The sequence below is a fragment of the Paramisgurnus dabryanus genome, chromosome 6, assembly GCF_030506205.2.
Source record: "Paramisgurnus dabryanus chromosome 6, PD_genome_1.1, whole genome shotgun sequence".
NCBI classification, from domain to species: domain Eukaryota; kingdom Metazoa; phylum Chordata; class Actinopteri; order Cypriniformes; family Cobitidae; genus Paramisgurnus; species Paramisgurnus dabryanus.
In genome coordinates this window covers 18,212,604-18,225,711 of record NC_133342.1, presented here as the reverse complement: position 1 = coordinate 18,225,711, position 13,108 = coordinate 18,212,604, and the positions used below count along the sequence as shown (strand labels likewise).

Sequence of the window (13,108 nt, the reverse complement as noted above, 5' to 3'; positions counted from 1 at the left end):
CACATGTTGGTCTTTCCAAATCCGGTTGGCCACTTCATGGATGCCAGTCTGATTTTTTAGAAACAACTCCTTGAATGACCCTAAACAATTCACACGTAAACAATTACAGGCAAATTGAAGGAGCATTCACTGCCTTGTCCAGAGCACTAGAGTTTCAAAGAGGCACATGGAAGTCATGAAGACCATTACATGGTTTGTTTTTGCTCGCAAGGATCCAAATATCATATGTCAGGATATGCTTCAATTCAAGTCAGTGTTATGGTGAAGCTGCTTATTATTTCCCAGGATAGTCTGTGAGAGCCTGTTGGTGTGGTGGTCATATTGAACAGCCTTGGTAAATATTTCTGTGCCCAACCCCCCAGTAAGCTGGTTTTCATTCACACTGTTATCTGAGCCCACTCCCAAAAGACACACGGTGAAGCGATGCCAGACCCTGCTAAGTGTTTGATCCTCAGCTTTAATTGATTGAAAACTATGATGGTGCCTTGGAGGCAGACTAGAAAAAGTTATGAAAGGTTCAAGGATGAGAGGAGACACGAAAAAGAATCATTTTCATCTCTGCACCAGCTGTCATTAATATGGTGACATTTTTGGAAATAGTGCGGCCTTGCACTGAATAAGCAGCAGATTGAATGGTTTTAGCTAGTTCAGAAGGCAGAATATGATCAATAACACAGAATCACATTTTTAAAGCACCAACTCGGATATCAGATATTAAGTTGCACCTGTTCAGCATTGGGATTTAGTTTAATCAAATGATTCTCTGAAGAAAAAGGGCTTTTATCAGTTACTAGTACTGGGGATTTAGTTATAATGGAATCTCCTGTACAAATCACATTTGTGGTATTGAAATAAAAAGGCAGATGTGAGCATCAATGTAATGAATGAGAAAATAAATTTCTTCATAGCACTTCAGGAGAAAATAGTTATGCAAGCTCTACAGAGACTTAACATTCTTGTTTACTTTTACATTTATGTGCATTACAATGTACACATTTTTATCAGTGTGTTCAGTGCCGCGTTAAGCCTTTGTGGGGCCCTGGGCTAACGCTGGTTTGGTCCCCCCAACATACACTGAAAAAAAAATAAAGGCTGGATTTACTAAAAAATTTAGTGCCCCATTTCTTAAGATTTTTAGTAAAACTAACTAAAAAAGGGGGGTGTAAAAACAATACACTGTCTATATTTTTAGTAAATCCAGTGTTTTTTACTGCGTATGTGCAAAATGAAATGGCTCAAATTATTTAAATAAATTAAACAATATTATCAAATAATTTTACAATCAGAAATAGCCCAGAAAATCATTTATTTAATAAAACTCGAAACTAAAAGTGCTTCTTTCTGTTCTTCTTTAAAGAGAATTCCTCAATTAAATCATTAAAATCAAGTTGACAGAAAGTAGGCTGAAACTATTTAAATAAATTAAACAATATTATCAAGTAATAATTGTACAATCAGAAACAGCCCGGAAAATAACATTTATTAAATGCAACTCACAACCTAAAGTGCTTCTGTCTGTTCTTCTTTAAAGGTGCAGTGTGTAAATTTTAGCTGCATCTAGTGGTGAGGTTGTGAATTGCAACCAATGGCTCAGTCCACTGCTTACCCCTTGCTTTTGAAACGCATAGAGAAGCTACAGTAGCTGCCACCGGACAAACATGTCATCTTCGGAGACAACTTAGTAAAAAAGTTTGTCCGTTAAGGGCTTCTGTAGAAACATGGCGGCACAAAATGGTGACTTCCATGTAAGGGGACCCTCAGTATGTAGATAAAATGTCTCATTCTAAGGTAATAAAAACATAACAGTACATTATGAAAGTATAGTTATGAATATAGTTTTGTATATTATTTTGCATTTCTGTCAAGAGATCCTTCTAAAAATTACACACTGCACCTTTAAAGAGAATTTCTCAATTAAATCATTAAAATCAAGTTGACGCAAAAGTAGGCTAAAATTATTTTTAAAAAATTAAACAATATTGTCAAGTAATAATTTTACAATCAGAACAGCCCGGAAAATTTTTTTATTAAGCAACTAAAAATGCTTTTTTTTGCTCTTCTTTAAAGAGAATTCCTCGATTAAATCATCAAAATCAAGTTAACGCAAAATGTCGTACTCACTTGACATTAATGTCAAACAGTTTAACCTTTGTTTATGCATTGACGTCCTCAGTTTCTTTTTAATTCGTCCCAATTTCGGAAATGACCTCCTGTTCCCTGGGTTTAAACCCATTACCTATTGTGCTGCTATTGCAATGCTCTACCACTAAGCTATACAGGAACACATTTTTTAAAAAATAATTTCCTCTAAATGCTTGAGCTACCATTTATAGCAAAAAAAAAAAAAAAATACAAAAACTAATTAGTCTTATGGAAAATTCTAAGATGGATATTGGTTAGTTTATTATAGTGCTACTGCCCAATATACACAAAGAATTGTTTAGTCAATGCATAAAACAAAATCAAATATATCAAAAATTAAGCAATTGGCATTTTGCCATGTGAAATTCAATAGTCTCGGCAGGCATGAACCCTCTTTTAAATGTCAACAGAGATTCAGTTGCTTTCATTTCGGTAATTGCTTCAAAGTACATTTTCAGTGATTTATTCTGCAACAGCTGTAAACTTCAAATCTGTCGCCACATTTTAGAGTTTGTACATATCTTAATCCAACAAATCTAATTGAAATAAGACTACTACTACGACAAACCAGCGAATCACAAAATGTCAAGTCAAACCATAATCCCACTTTGACTAGCCAAAACTTCACTGGAGATCCCGCAGAGGATAGATTAGTGACAATACACTGTTAGAAAGTGTTAAAATACAATCCACACATAATTTTCTTTCCACCAGGGCCTACTTAATCAATGCTACAGACAAGTGCAGACAGGGGGAACGTTCTCCAAATGGAAAAATGAATTCTGAGTCAGCCCACTGGAGATTAAAAACGGGTAGCAAATGAATAATGGAAGAAGACCATGAAGCAAAAAAAGCACGAAAAATGTGGCGAATCATCAATATTCCTTATTGAGATTGTCTCTTGATGAGAAAGTACAGCTGTAAAAAAGAAACTTGTTTTGGTTAATTTTTGTTTCCTTGTTAAGGGACCTTTCTCTGAGGTAGAAAATTGGATGATGAAGGAAATAGGGGAATTCGAATTCATATAATCCACCCCAGACCTATTTGTATACAGTGTTTCAAAGTGAAAGTGCTGATGTGTGATATCTGCCGAATCTCATTTCACTGCTGAAAACCAAAACTAATCCAAGATCACCACCCTTACCCAGTCACTCTGAAACCTGACGGTTGCTCATTCTAGAATTGTGACAGAAATGCTGTCATATTTATAAGTTATATACCACAAACAGAAGTATTGATTGTTTAAAATCAATCAATTTAGATGTTATCCAATGGTGTTTTCGAAGTGTCGTGTGTTGCTTGTGTTTTCGAAATATGTGTTTGTTGCGTCATGTAAACCATGTGCATCACGTGTTTTGTCAAAATAAGTGCCTGCTGCACACGCGTAAAACACTTTTATGATAAAAGAGACGCTCACGTTCACAAAATACATGCAAGACACTCCCTTAACAGTAAACTCTGATTATGCATGAGATTATGCAAGTATCTGGCAAACACAAGTGTCTCTTTTATCATAAACCCTTTAGACGCATCTGCAACAGGCACTTATTTTGACAAGACACATGATGCACATAGGATCACACGATGCACAGAACACATATTTTGAAATTACAAACCACACACATGATGGGCTACATACATGTTGTGACGAACTTCGCATCGTGCACCCTCGAAATAAAGAATTCACCAGCCGCCACTGATGTTATCATGCCTGATAAATGAATAAATGTGTGTAATGTAAAGCATATCCTGCTAATATAGCTATACAAAATCACATTTTTGAATTCTAGATTTACTGTATATTCAACTTACAAGAGTTTGCTTCCTGTATAATGAAAATCACATATGGACATGCAACAAAAGTCTTTGAAGTTACTAAGTCAGAATCCTAATATAATATATTTTTAACCCAGCAACAGTGATGGTGTGCAGCTGTATCTTGTTATTAGTTATGCTAACACGTTGTGCTAAAGGGGACAAAATTCTTCAGGATTGGGGTCAGAGGAATCTGAAATGCAAATGTATCATAATTAAAGATATATCATCAAAAGAAATTAAAACCCTGTGAACCCTTCGGAGCGCACATCTTTCTTTCCAGCTTTTCTGATCTGCGTGTCAACATTTGCTTCGTGCCATTGGCTGGCTTTCAAATCATAATTGAAGTCAGAGCGACCATGGTGCTCTCTACAAAGAAAGAAAAACAAAGTCTGTGATGAGGTGTTGTGAATAGAGAGAGAGGAAGTGTAGGTCACAGCCATATGGTCTATATGCTAATGGCCAAATGCTTTATCTAGAATTACTAAATAAACACCCATTGTTTGGTGATAGTTCGCCTGGCTAAGGGCCGGCCCAAAGCGAAGAGTGCTGTGGCCACTGTGTCTGCATTTACCAGTCCTGGTTTCTGAGGGAAATGCTCAATATTTCTGTGATTCGCAGGCTCAGCTGTGACAAAGCGAAAGCTGTTTTCATCGCCACGACAGTCTATTGCACCCATGCGGCCCGACTGGCTGTATATTTCAGCAGTGTCTTGAAAGAGAGCCACACAGGGAGAGTGCTTTATCCACCTCTGTCAGCTTACAGTATTGACTCGGCGCCTGGTCCTCCAGTACCCCCCCCCCTCTGTCCTCTCTTATCCTTTTCTTGTATTTTCTCCTTTCTGTCTTCTGTTCCCCAGCCAATCTCTGCTAGTGGCTAACTGTCCAAACAATAAAACAAGCTCGTATTAACATCCAGTGTTTGAAACAGATGTTTGGCTTTCGAATTCAAACACTTACATGATTCGAATTCGTGCAGCACAGCGTGGGATAGTTTGGTGGAAGTATTGCATTCATATCATAACTACTCTCTATCAGACTTCAAGATTTAAATATTTCCTGGTTGAGGTAATATTTGCATAATCAAAAATTTCCAAAGATAGCAGCTGTTTCCCTCAAGAGTCAAAATTCTTTTCTATTTACTGAAATTCTTTGGATGAGCTCCCATAATTTTTTTTCAGGCACCATGATGCAATGATTGGGTTAAAGTGGTGTGTAGCCTATTCCATTGCATGAATCTAATACACAACTTCCCATCATGCTTCGTTAAACACATTGTGATTACTTAGAATCTAAAGCTGAAAACATTATTTACAGTTTATGTAGCCCTTTTGTCATTATTTAATCAGCAGAAAGCAGGATGATGATTTTATTTATGGAGGTGGGTGACTGTTACATGAAAATCCGAGTGGCCACTTGCCAAGTCACTCCCTTGTTAGACACAGCAATTCCTGCAGTAAACAAACAGCAAGTGGCGCTGTGCTTCACAAAATACCCATACATTTGCAATGCCCCACAACTCGTATGGTGAATGTCCTCGATCCTCATAATGGCATGCAATACAATAGAGTTACGTGTTGTTTTAATACTTCTCTAATAACGCAATTAAACGTGTAAATCAAAAAGCACAGGAGAGTACTTCATCTGTAAATGATTACCGGTCTCCCGCAGGGGTGTGCCGTAGGACCAATAGAGTTTACCCCCCCCCCCCATTCTTTGCAATTGACGCTCCTCCGTGTAGTCGCAGAGAATCAACAGCTTCTTTCACACGGAGGATGAGGAGGAGGATGCCACACATGTAGACAGCAAATCACGCGTGCAGCATGAGACACTGCTCTCACCACAGACATCTTCCGTGGATACCTTAGTGGGAACAGATCTACATGAAAGACAATATAGCAAGAGGAACTGTGCACGCTGACACTGATACGCGCGCAAGACGTGAATTCGCCACTACGGTCAATGTAGACTGAGATTTAACGCGACTTTGTGTCCCGATCAGGCAAACCGCTATTCATGTTGCAAGCCCGAGCTTTATGACAATGGATTATTCGCTGTTACTATACAGCCTTTGGGTTCCCGTTATTCTGGCTGTTGAGGGTAAGTAAATGCTCTTTGTTACGGGGCTACTCTTGTTTCTGGGCTGTCTCGGTCATCGGTGGGCTGTTCTCCGTGAGAAAATGCATAAAAACTAACATTCTGCTCGTGATTGTGGCGGTTGTGATGAACGGGTCGCGTGGATGTGTGTTTGATGGCTCGAAACTTCGCGTTTGAGGAAAACTTAAAGGGTTTTATGTTGCAATATTTTTACGTTAATTCTCATACAGCGTACAAATTTACAATGTTCACGAGGTTAAACGAAAACGATAAGTGGTTGTCCGTTAAGATGTAACCTATAAGGATGACTGTGCAGTTGCATTGTTCATAGAAATACCAATATGTTTTATCTTGACAGTTTCTTAATTATTATTAATACAATAAATTCGTCATTTTTTTATTGAGAATTTTCAAATTAAAGATATTTCCAAAAGTCTGCTTTGCTGAAATGTAGTGGGCTATGACATTTCTCTGGCTCGGCACAGTCCATTGATAAGATGTTTGTGTTATGGCATTCTGTGTATTGAAACAGATGATGTTTTCCCACAAGCTCTATGTCCCTTTGTTATAATAACAAACAGTGAAAACATAGCCTAAATCAATTCTGTTTACTTGTAAATAGATGTCTATACACAACCAGCATCTCATTAATAATCATTTTGTATAAAAATGAAGAATGTGGTGATATTATGGAAATACTTGAATAGGTGCTTTATTAAAGATCTCATGTAGATGTTAGATCTTTTAGGGCTCCAGGATGCTAAACAAATGGTTTAAGACTGCTGAAAGCCCCCTGTTGCTTTAGTGTGACACATTTCCCCCAAAAGCCCTTAAATCACCAGAAGTGATGATAGTAGCATCACATCAGTTTAATTGGCACATGTTAATTGGCCTGTGTGATTACAGCTGTTCAAAGGTGAGGAAACTTGAGTAACATCAAAGAAACAACACATTTAAAAATGTATTAAAAAAATGTATTGCTATTTTAAAAGCAGTGGTGAGGAAAAACGTGGCAAAAATGAGTATAGGTGTGGTTTTATGGCTATTTGTACCCTTAAAGGTTCATTGACTTCGATCGAAGAATTCATAGGTTTTGCATCAGATTTGTAATTACATTTTCGATGGATTATACATCTTTTTTTTTTTTTGCATATTATGACAAATTATGCATACAATTAGTCTCCTCTTTACTTGCAAATTAAATGCTTGATGGATATTAATTTCATATTTAAAATATATTGCGGCTTGGCAAAAACAAGGCTGTTTTTTGTTACAGGATACTAGTTTCAAGGCAGGATTTAGCTTGGCATTTTTACCGAGGGATGCACGAAGAATCTGCATTGATCATGCACCTACGTCGTGTCCCAATAATCCTCAAATACAGTACAGAGGCAGGCAGATACTGTGGCCATGACTGCCTCAATTCTTCATCAGTTTCAGTGTCAGACTCAAATCAATATTGTGTGTGTGTGTGGATGTGTGAGTCAAAGACCAAGTTTCCAAGCAGGTTTCTTACCAGACTACATTAGTTACACATCCACTGGAGGTCAAGTGGGCCGAGCACCTCATGACAAGAGAAAGTGTAAGATGTATCCAGGGTCCCTTGTGTCAATTCGGTCAATCTGTCAAAAGCATTCCAGGGCATCTAAATATAAAACAAATTAGTGGTTGTCATTATTGGGGTCCAAACCTTGCTGATGTTTTTTTTTTTTATAAAAGTAATATGCAGTAACAATCTAAGCACCATCTTTATTTACCTCATTGCACACTCCCTAAAACAGATACTAAATAAGAGTGCCATTGTAGAAATGTTTTGGATGTGTGGTAAAATAAACAACCTTTGACATCTGAGGAACATTTTTTGTTTCACAAAGGATTCTTTGTAGTGGAGAAAGGTTCTTTGGACAATAACGTTCTTTAGACAACATATTTCCAAGGAGAGAGCTACAATTTTATTGTACAGACGTGCAATGATTATAAAGGCATTCTATTTTATTCTATTCTGTAAAGGTTAGAAAGAAATCGTTTTTTTTTTTTCAGAACAATTAACTAAATGTTTTTTTTGGGGGGAACCAAAAATCGTTCTTATATGGCATCACTGTGATGAACATTTGTAGCACCTTTATTTTTAGGAGTGTAGTCAGTCCCTGTCAGAAAAACTGGTCAAAATATGTACCCCAGCTGTCACTTGGGTAGTACCCTTTCAGAAAGTACATACTGGTAACAAAGAGAGATAATTAGTACCTCAAATATACACACAGTATTAGTTTCATATATGTACATGTGGTACCAATATGTACCTTTATGTACCCATAGGTACCTTTTTAAAGGGATAGTTCACCAAAAAATGAAAAATCTGTCATAATTTCTTTCACTCTCATGTTGTTACAAACCTGTATAAATTTCTTAATTTTGATGAATATGAAGGAAGATATTTTAAGGAATGTTTGTAACCAAACCGATCATGAGCCCCATTCACATTCATAGTAGGAAAAAGTAGTGAATGGGGATCACGAACAGTTTGGTTACAGACATTTCTTAAAAAAAATCTTCCTTCGTGTTCTTCAGAAAAAAGAAATGTATACAGGTTTGTAACAACATGAGGTGAACTATCCCTTTAAAGCAGGGGTCTTCAAGTACTCGTTTAAAATTGTAAATATGATGTGGGCCAAACTTTTAGTCCTATTTTTACCTTTTATATATTGTACTTTGACCTATTATATATATGCATATAGATTTTTAAGCATCCAAAGCTCAAATTGGATCTGATAATTACGCACCTGCAGATGGTTGGCACTCTCTTTCCATTTTTTCGGCTGTCATTTGTCATGTTCAGTACACATGATTAACCACGTTGATTTTAAATCAGACAAAGTTGATCGTCAGGCCAGATAAAGATGATTTGAGGGCCGCATTTGGCCCGCGGGCCACCAGTTGACTAGCCCTGCTTTGAAAGGGTATTGCCCCAGTGACAGCTTAGTATTAAAATGCTGTTTTACCCAAACACTTGGTTGAGCCTGTTTAGCCATTTCTCTTATTTACTTTTTTGGTTTTGGTAATTTCTGTGTTTGCTAGCTTTTGTGTAACCCTGTTGCTGGGTTAGTTAACCCAGCTTGTATACTTTCTAATTACCCCTGTGCAAGTTTGCCAGTTAAGTTATTTTTAGCCCAGTTATTTTTAGAGTTTGGATATTTCTTTTCGATTCTACGTTTTGGAAGCTTGGCGAAGTTACAAAAGATTTCAAAGAATAATGACTTTGTACATCTGCTGACTGTACAACACAAAGTTTCAAAGCACATCCTGTATGCTCATTTCGTTGAGAAAGACTGCAGTGATCTGCTTTGTGTAAAATAAAAAAATCGTGATGTTGTGTTCCACGACGAAGCCAAATGCACAGATGCAAAATCCCTCAAGGAAAGACTGAATGCGGACATAAGTAATTGATCAAAGAACTTCGCCCCGTTTTTATGAATATTTCACACAGCGAGATGCCCTTACAGCTATTTCATCACACAATTAACTCTTTCTGTGATTTACAGCACTGTATAATGGAAGTGTACAACCAACATAAACACAAGTTGTGTGTTTGCCAGGCTCAGACGCATATGCTTATTTGTCGGGGCCTTAATCAGCTAAGTTGATGTTCTGCTCTAAATATTCCCTGGATTTGCTTGCAGATGTGTGTGTGTCACGTTAATTTGAAGCGAGCGCTCGGCTTCATCGAACACCGACGTACAAAGTGAATAAAACATTCGGGTGCGCGGTTAATTTGCAAAAGCTGGCCCGTGCAGTTTTGCTTCCTTTATAAGTAGAGAACGGTGCATCGGCTGCAGAATGTCATCGCGTTGAGCGCATCCCTGCGGTACAGAACAGGATCTGTTCTCAGATCAGCCACAGGCCAGAGCTGTAGTGGGTAGATAAATGCGTATTGCATTATTAGTGTGTGGAGTGAAAACAGTGATTAGGCCTTCCACAGTCTGAGTAGGGAATTCAAATGAGTGGAGTGCTTTGATATGCGGCCGTTGAAATTACAGCTGTAAGGGTGGCGATGCTGGGCTGTGTTTGGATTCGAGTCTGGTGTGATTTAGAGGCTCATTGCTTGTCTATTTTGCAGAGACTCTTATGGACAGCAGGTGGGCTACTACAGAGCTGGCGTGGACCACCTATCCGGAAACAGGGGTGAGTATTTTCCTTTCTGTAATAGTCCATAATGGTGAGCGGATGTCGACATGGGTATTGACATCTGTACATACTCCCTAACAAATGAGACAATTGAAGTGGGCCCATTACAATGAAAAAGCACCCCTCAGCATTTGTCTTTGCGAAAACGCACTGTATGTAAATATCCTAGGAGCACGTGACTAGTGAGGAAATTAACCACAGCAATTCTGACCTTATGCTTGACACCCCCCACCCCCCAAATCTACACTCTCCCGTCGTACGATTTGTCTTTGGAATGTGCATGCGAAGCCAGTCAATGGAAATGATGGGTTGCCATGGCAACAATCTTAAGCAGCTCAGCCCTTTTCCTGCAGGCTGGTGCTCGATGTCTGGCATCTCAAAAGCCATGCATCATCATAAGTAATGCGTTCCTTCACACCTGGAGATAAACACATGCTACCCCTCGCTGTGATGCCTCTTAATTGTGTTGTGAGAAGTTCGCAGAACCCAAATGTCACCTTTGAGAAAGCATTCTATTTACCTAAACCCCCGACATGAATTTAATTGAACATTTTGAGCTGTTCATTATCTCCCTGTTAGTTGTTAAAATTGCTTTTGGTCTTTGTAACAATCAATATATAGAGCTTATTATGACATTTGCATATTAGAATATATAATATATTACAGGATTATAGGATTATAACTCTTCATTAAATACTGATAAAGCCAATTATAGACTGTATCAGTCTATCACCTATTAAGACCTTGAATGATAAATTACATTTACTCATTAAACTCATTTCACACTGCTATTTCTATGATGATTACGGTTAAAACTGTAACAGTACAGTAGCCTTGAAGAGAAGTGCAGTGTGCAGTCAGTGACAGTATTTTATCCTCTTCTCAGTGGGAGGAAGTAAGTGGATACGATGACCACTTGAGCCCCATCAGGACAAACCAGGTCTGTAATGTGATGGAGCCCAATCAAAACAACTGGCTGCGAACTGACTTCATCCCCCGGCGAGGGGTCCTCCGCGTGTATGTGGAGCTCAAGTTTTCAGTGCGAGACTGTGGCAGTATCCCAAATATTCCCGGGTCCTGTAAGGAGACCTTTAATTTGTTCTACTATGAATCCGATGGAGATACGGCCACAGCAAGCAGCCCGCCTTGGAGGGAGAACCCCTATGTAAAGGTCAGTTAAAATGAGTTTTGCTTTTAAATGATAAGTTTGCATAAAGATGCATTTCATGGCATTTTGGTGAATGGTGGCATTTACCTGGGAATATAATACAGGTCCAGATATACACAAAGTATTTCTATATGTATCTACAGAGACTTTAGTATCAGGCTGTGCTCAGAAAAAAACTAAATGTTCAATCTTAAGTGAAAGCTTTTGAATAACTCAGTTGATTTCAGTTGTTTACAAATTCCCATGGCTTGGGAATGGATGGGCACACTGCAAAAATACTTTCTGTTAGTATTGTTAACTTGTTTTCAGTACAAATATTTAAAAATTCTTAAATTAAGATGGATTTTATTGATAAGCAAAATGACCTTAGAAAATATTTCTAGTTTTTGAAAACAAAAATTCATAATTTAAGTGAAGTTGTACTTAAAACTAGCAAAAAAATTCTTAAAATAATTTTACTTTTTTCTTAAACACCTTGTTCAAGATTTACTTATGTAAAATTTTCTTACTCCCATTATCAGATTTATTTGTTCACTTAACTTTGATATTTTTGTCTAAACACTAAACCTTTTTTCTTGAAAACAAGACAAAATACTAAGTAAGAAAGTCTTTTTTGCAGTGTATACCTTGTATAATTGTTTGTATGACTCTCTTGCATCTGCAAGTGACTTGTTATACACATAGGTCGCAGACGTTGCATTGTTTAACACATTCTGAGTTAAGTATTAAAGCACAAATAAACAGAAGTGTTTCCCTACATGCAAAGTAAAAAAAAAAACACACCCGGCCACACACATTAGCCAGCACATCCAAATGTGTGAGTTTGTGTATGGGCAGTGAGATTTTTTTATAGATAGACTAAAAATATGGGAGAAATACGGGAAATTATTTAAACGGGATGATGGCGTGAAAGAATGGTACAATGTGGGAGAATCCCGGCAAAAAATGTGAGGGTTGATAGATGCATTAATATACTGGACAAATGTATTTGCAGAGAAAGTTGATAAAAAAAATAAAAAAATTGAGAGCTTAAAAAAAACTATGTGCAATTCATTCAAGCAATACAAGTCTTCTTGCCTTTTGTCACAGGTGGACACCATAGCCCCCGATGAGAGCTTTTCGCTGCTGGAATCAGGTATCGTCAACACCAAAGTACGGAGCTTCGGGCCTCTTTCCAAAGCTGGTTTCTACCTGGCCTTCCAGGACCTGGGCGCCTGCATATCTCTCATCTCCGCTAGGGTCTTCTTTAAAAAGTGCTCGACTTCCATCGCCAACTTCGCTGTCTTCCCCGAGACGGCCACTGGTGCCGAAGCCACTTCTCTAGTTATCGCCGCGGGGGCCTGCGTGCCAAACGCCGTAGAGGAATCGGTCCCTTTAAAGCTGTACTGTAATGGAGATGGAGAATGGATGGTTCCCGTGGGAGCGTGCACCTGCATGCCGGGCTTTGAGCCGGCCAAGAAAGACACTCAATGCCAGGGTGAGTGTTTGGCTTTTTTGCACTAAAGCGGATTGTCACTAAAGCTTTTGAGTGTTTTTGGGCAGATGCCCTAATACGGATTATAAAATCTGTGTGGTAGAGATGCAGAGGTTATAATCAGGTCATAGTGGTTTTTTTATGCTTTTTTAAGCAGTCAATGGTAATGCTAATTTTTAAGCAGTGTTTTTATTATGCATCCTTAAAATGCATGCATCTATTTTGTTTGCT

The 13,108-nt window shown here is 38.1% G+C and overlaps 1 protein-coding gene across 1 annotated transcript in view; it reads left to right on the top strand.

The window, feature by feature from the left end:
• Positions 1-5,559: 5,559 nt before the first annotated feature.
• ephb3a (eph receptor B3a) overlaps positions 5,560-13,108 on the top strand; it is a 37,018-nt gene continuing 29,469 nt past the window's right edge. Inside the window, exons 1-4 of the mRNA XM_065269363.1 lie at positions 5,560-6,056; positions 10,168-10,232; positions 11,122-11,406; positions 12,493-12,880. Of these exons, the coding sequence (XP_065125435.1) occupies positions 5,993-6,056; positions 10,168-10,232; positions 11,122-11,406; positions 12,493-12,880 (802 nt within the window). The 5' untranslated portion in view covers positions 5,560-5,992. The remainder of the gene's footprint in view (positions 6,057-10,167; positions 10,233-11,121; positions 11,407-12,492; positions 12,881-13,108) is intronic.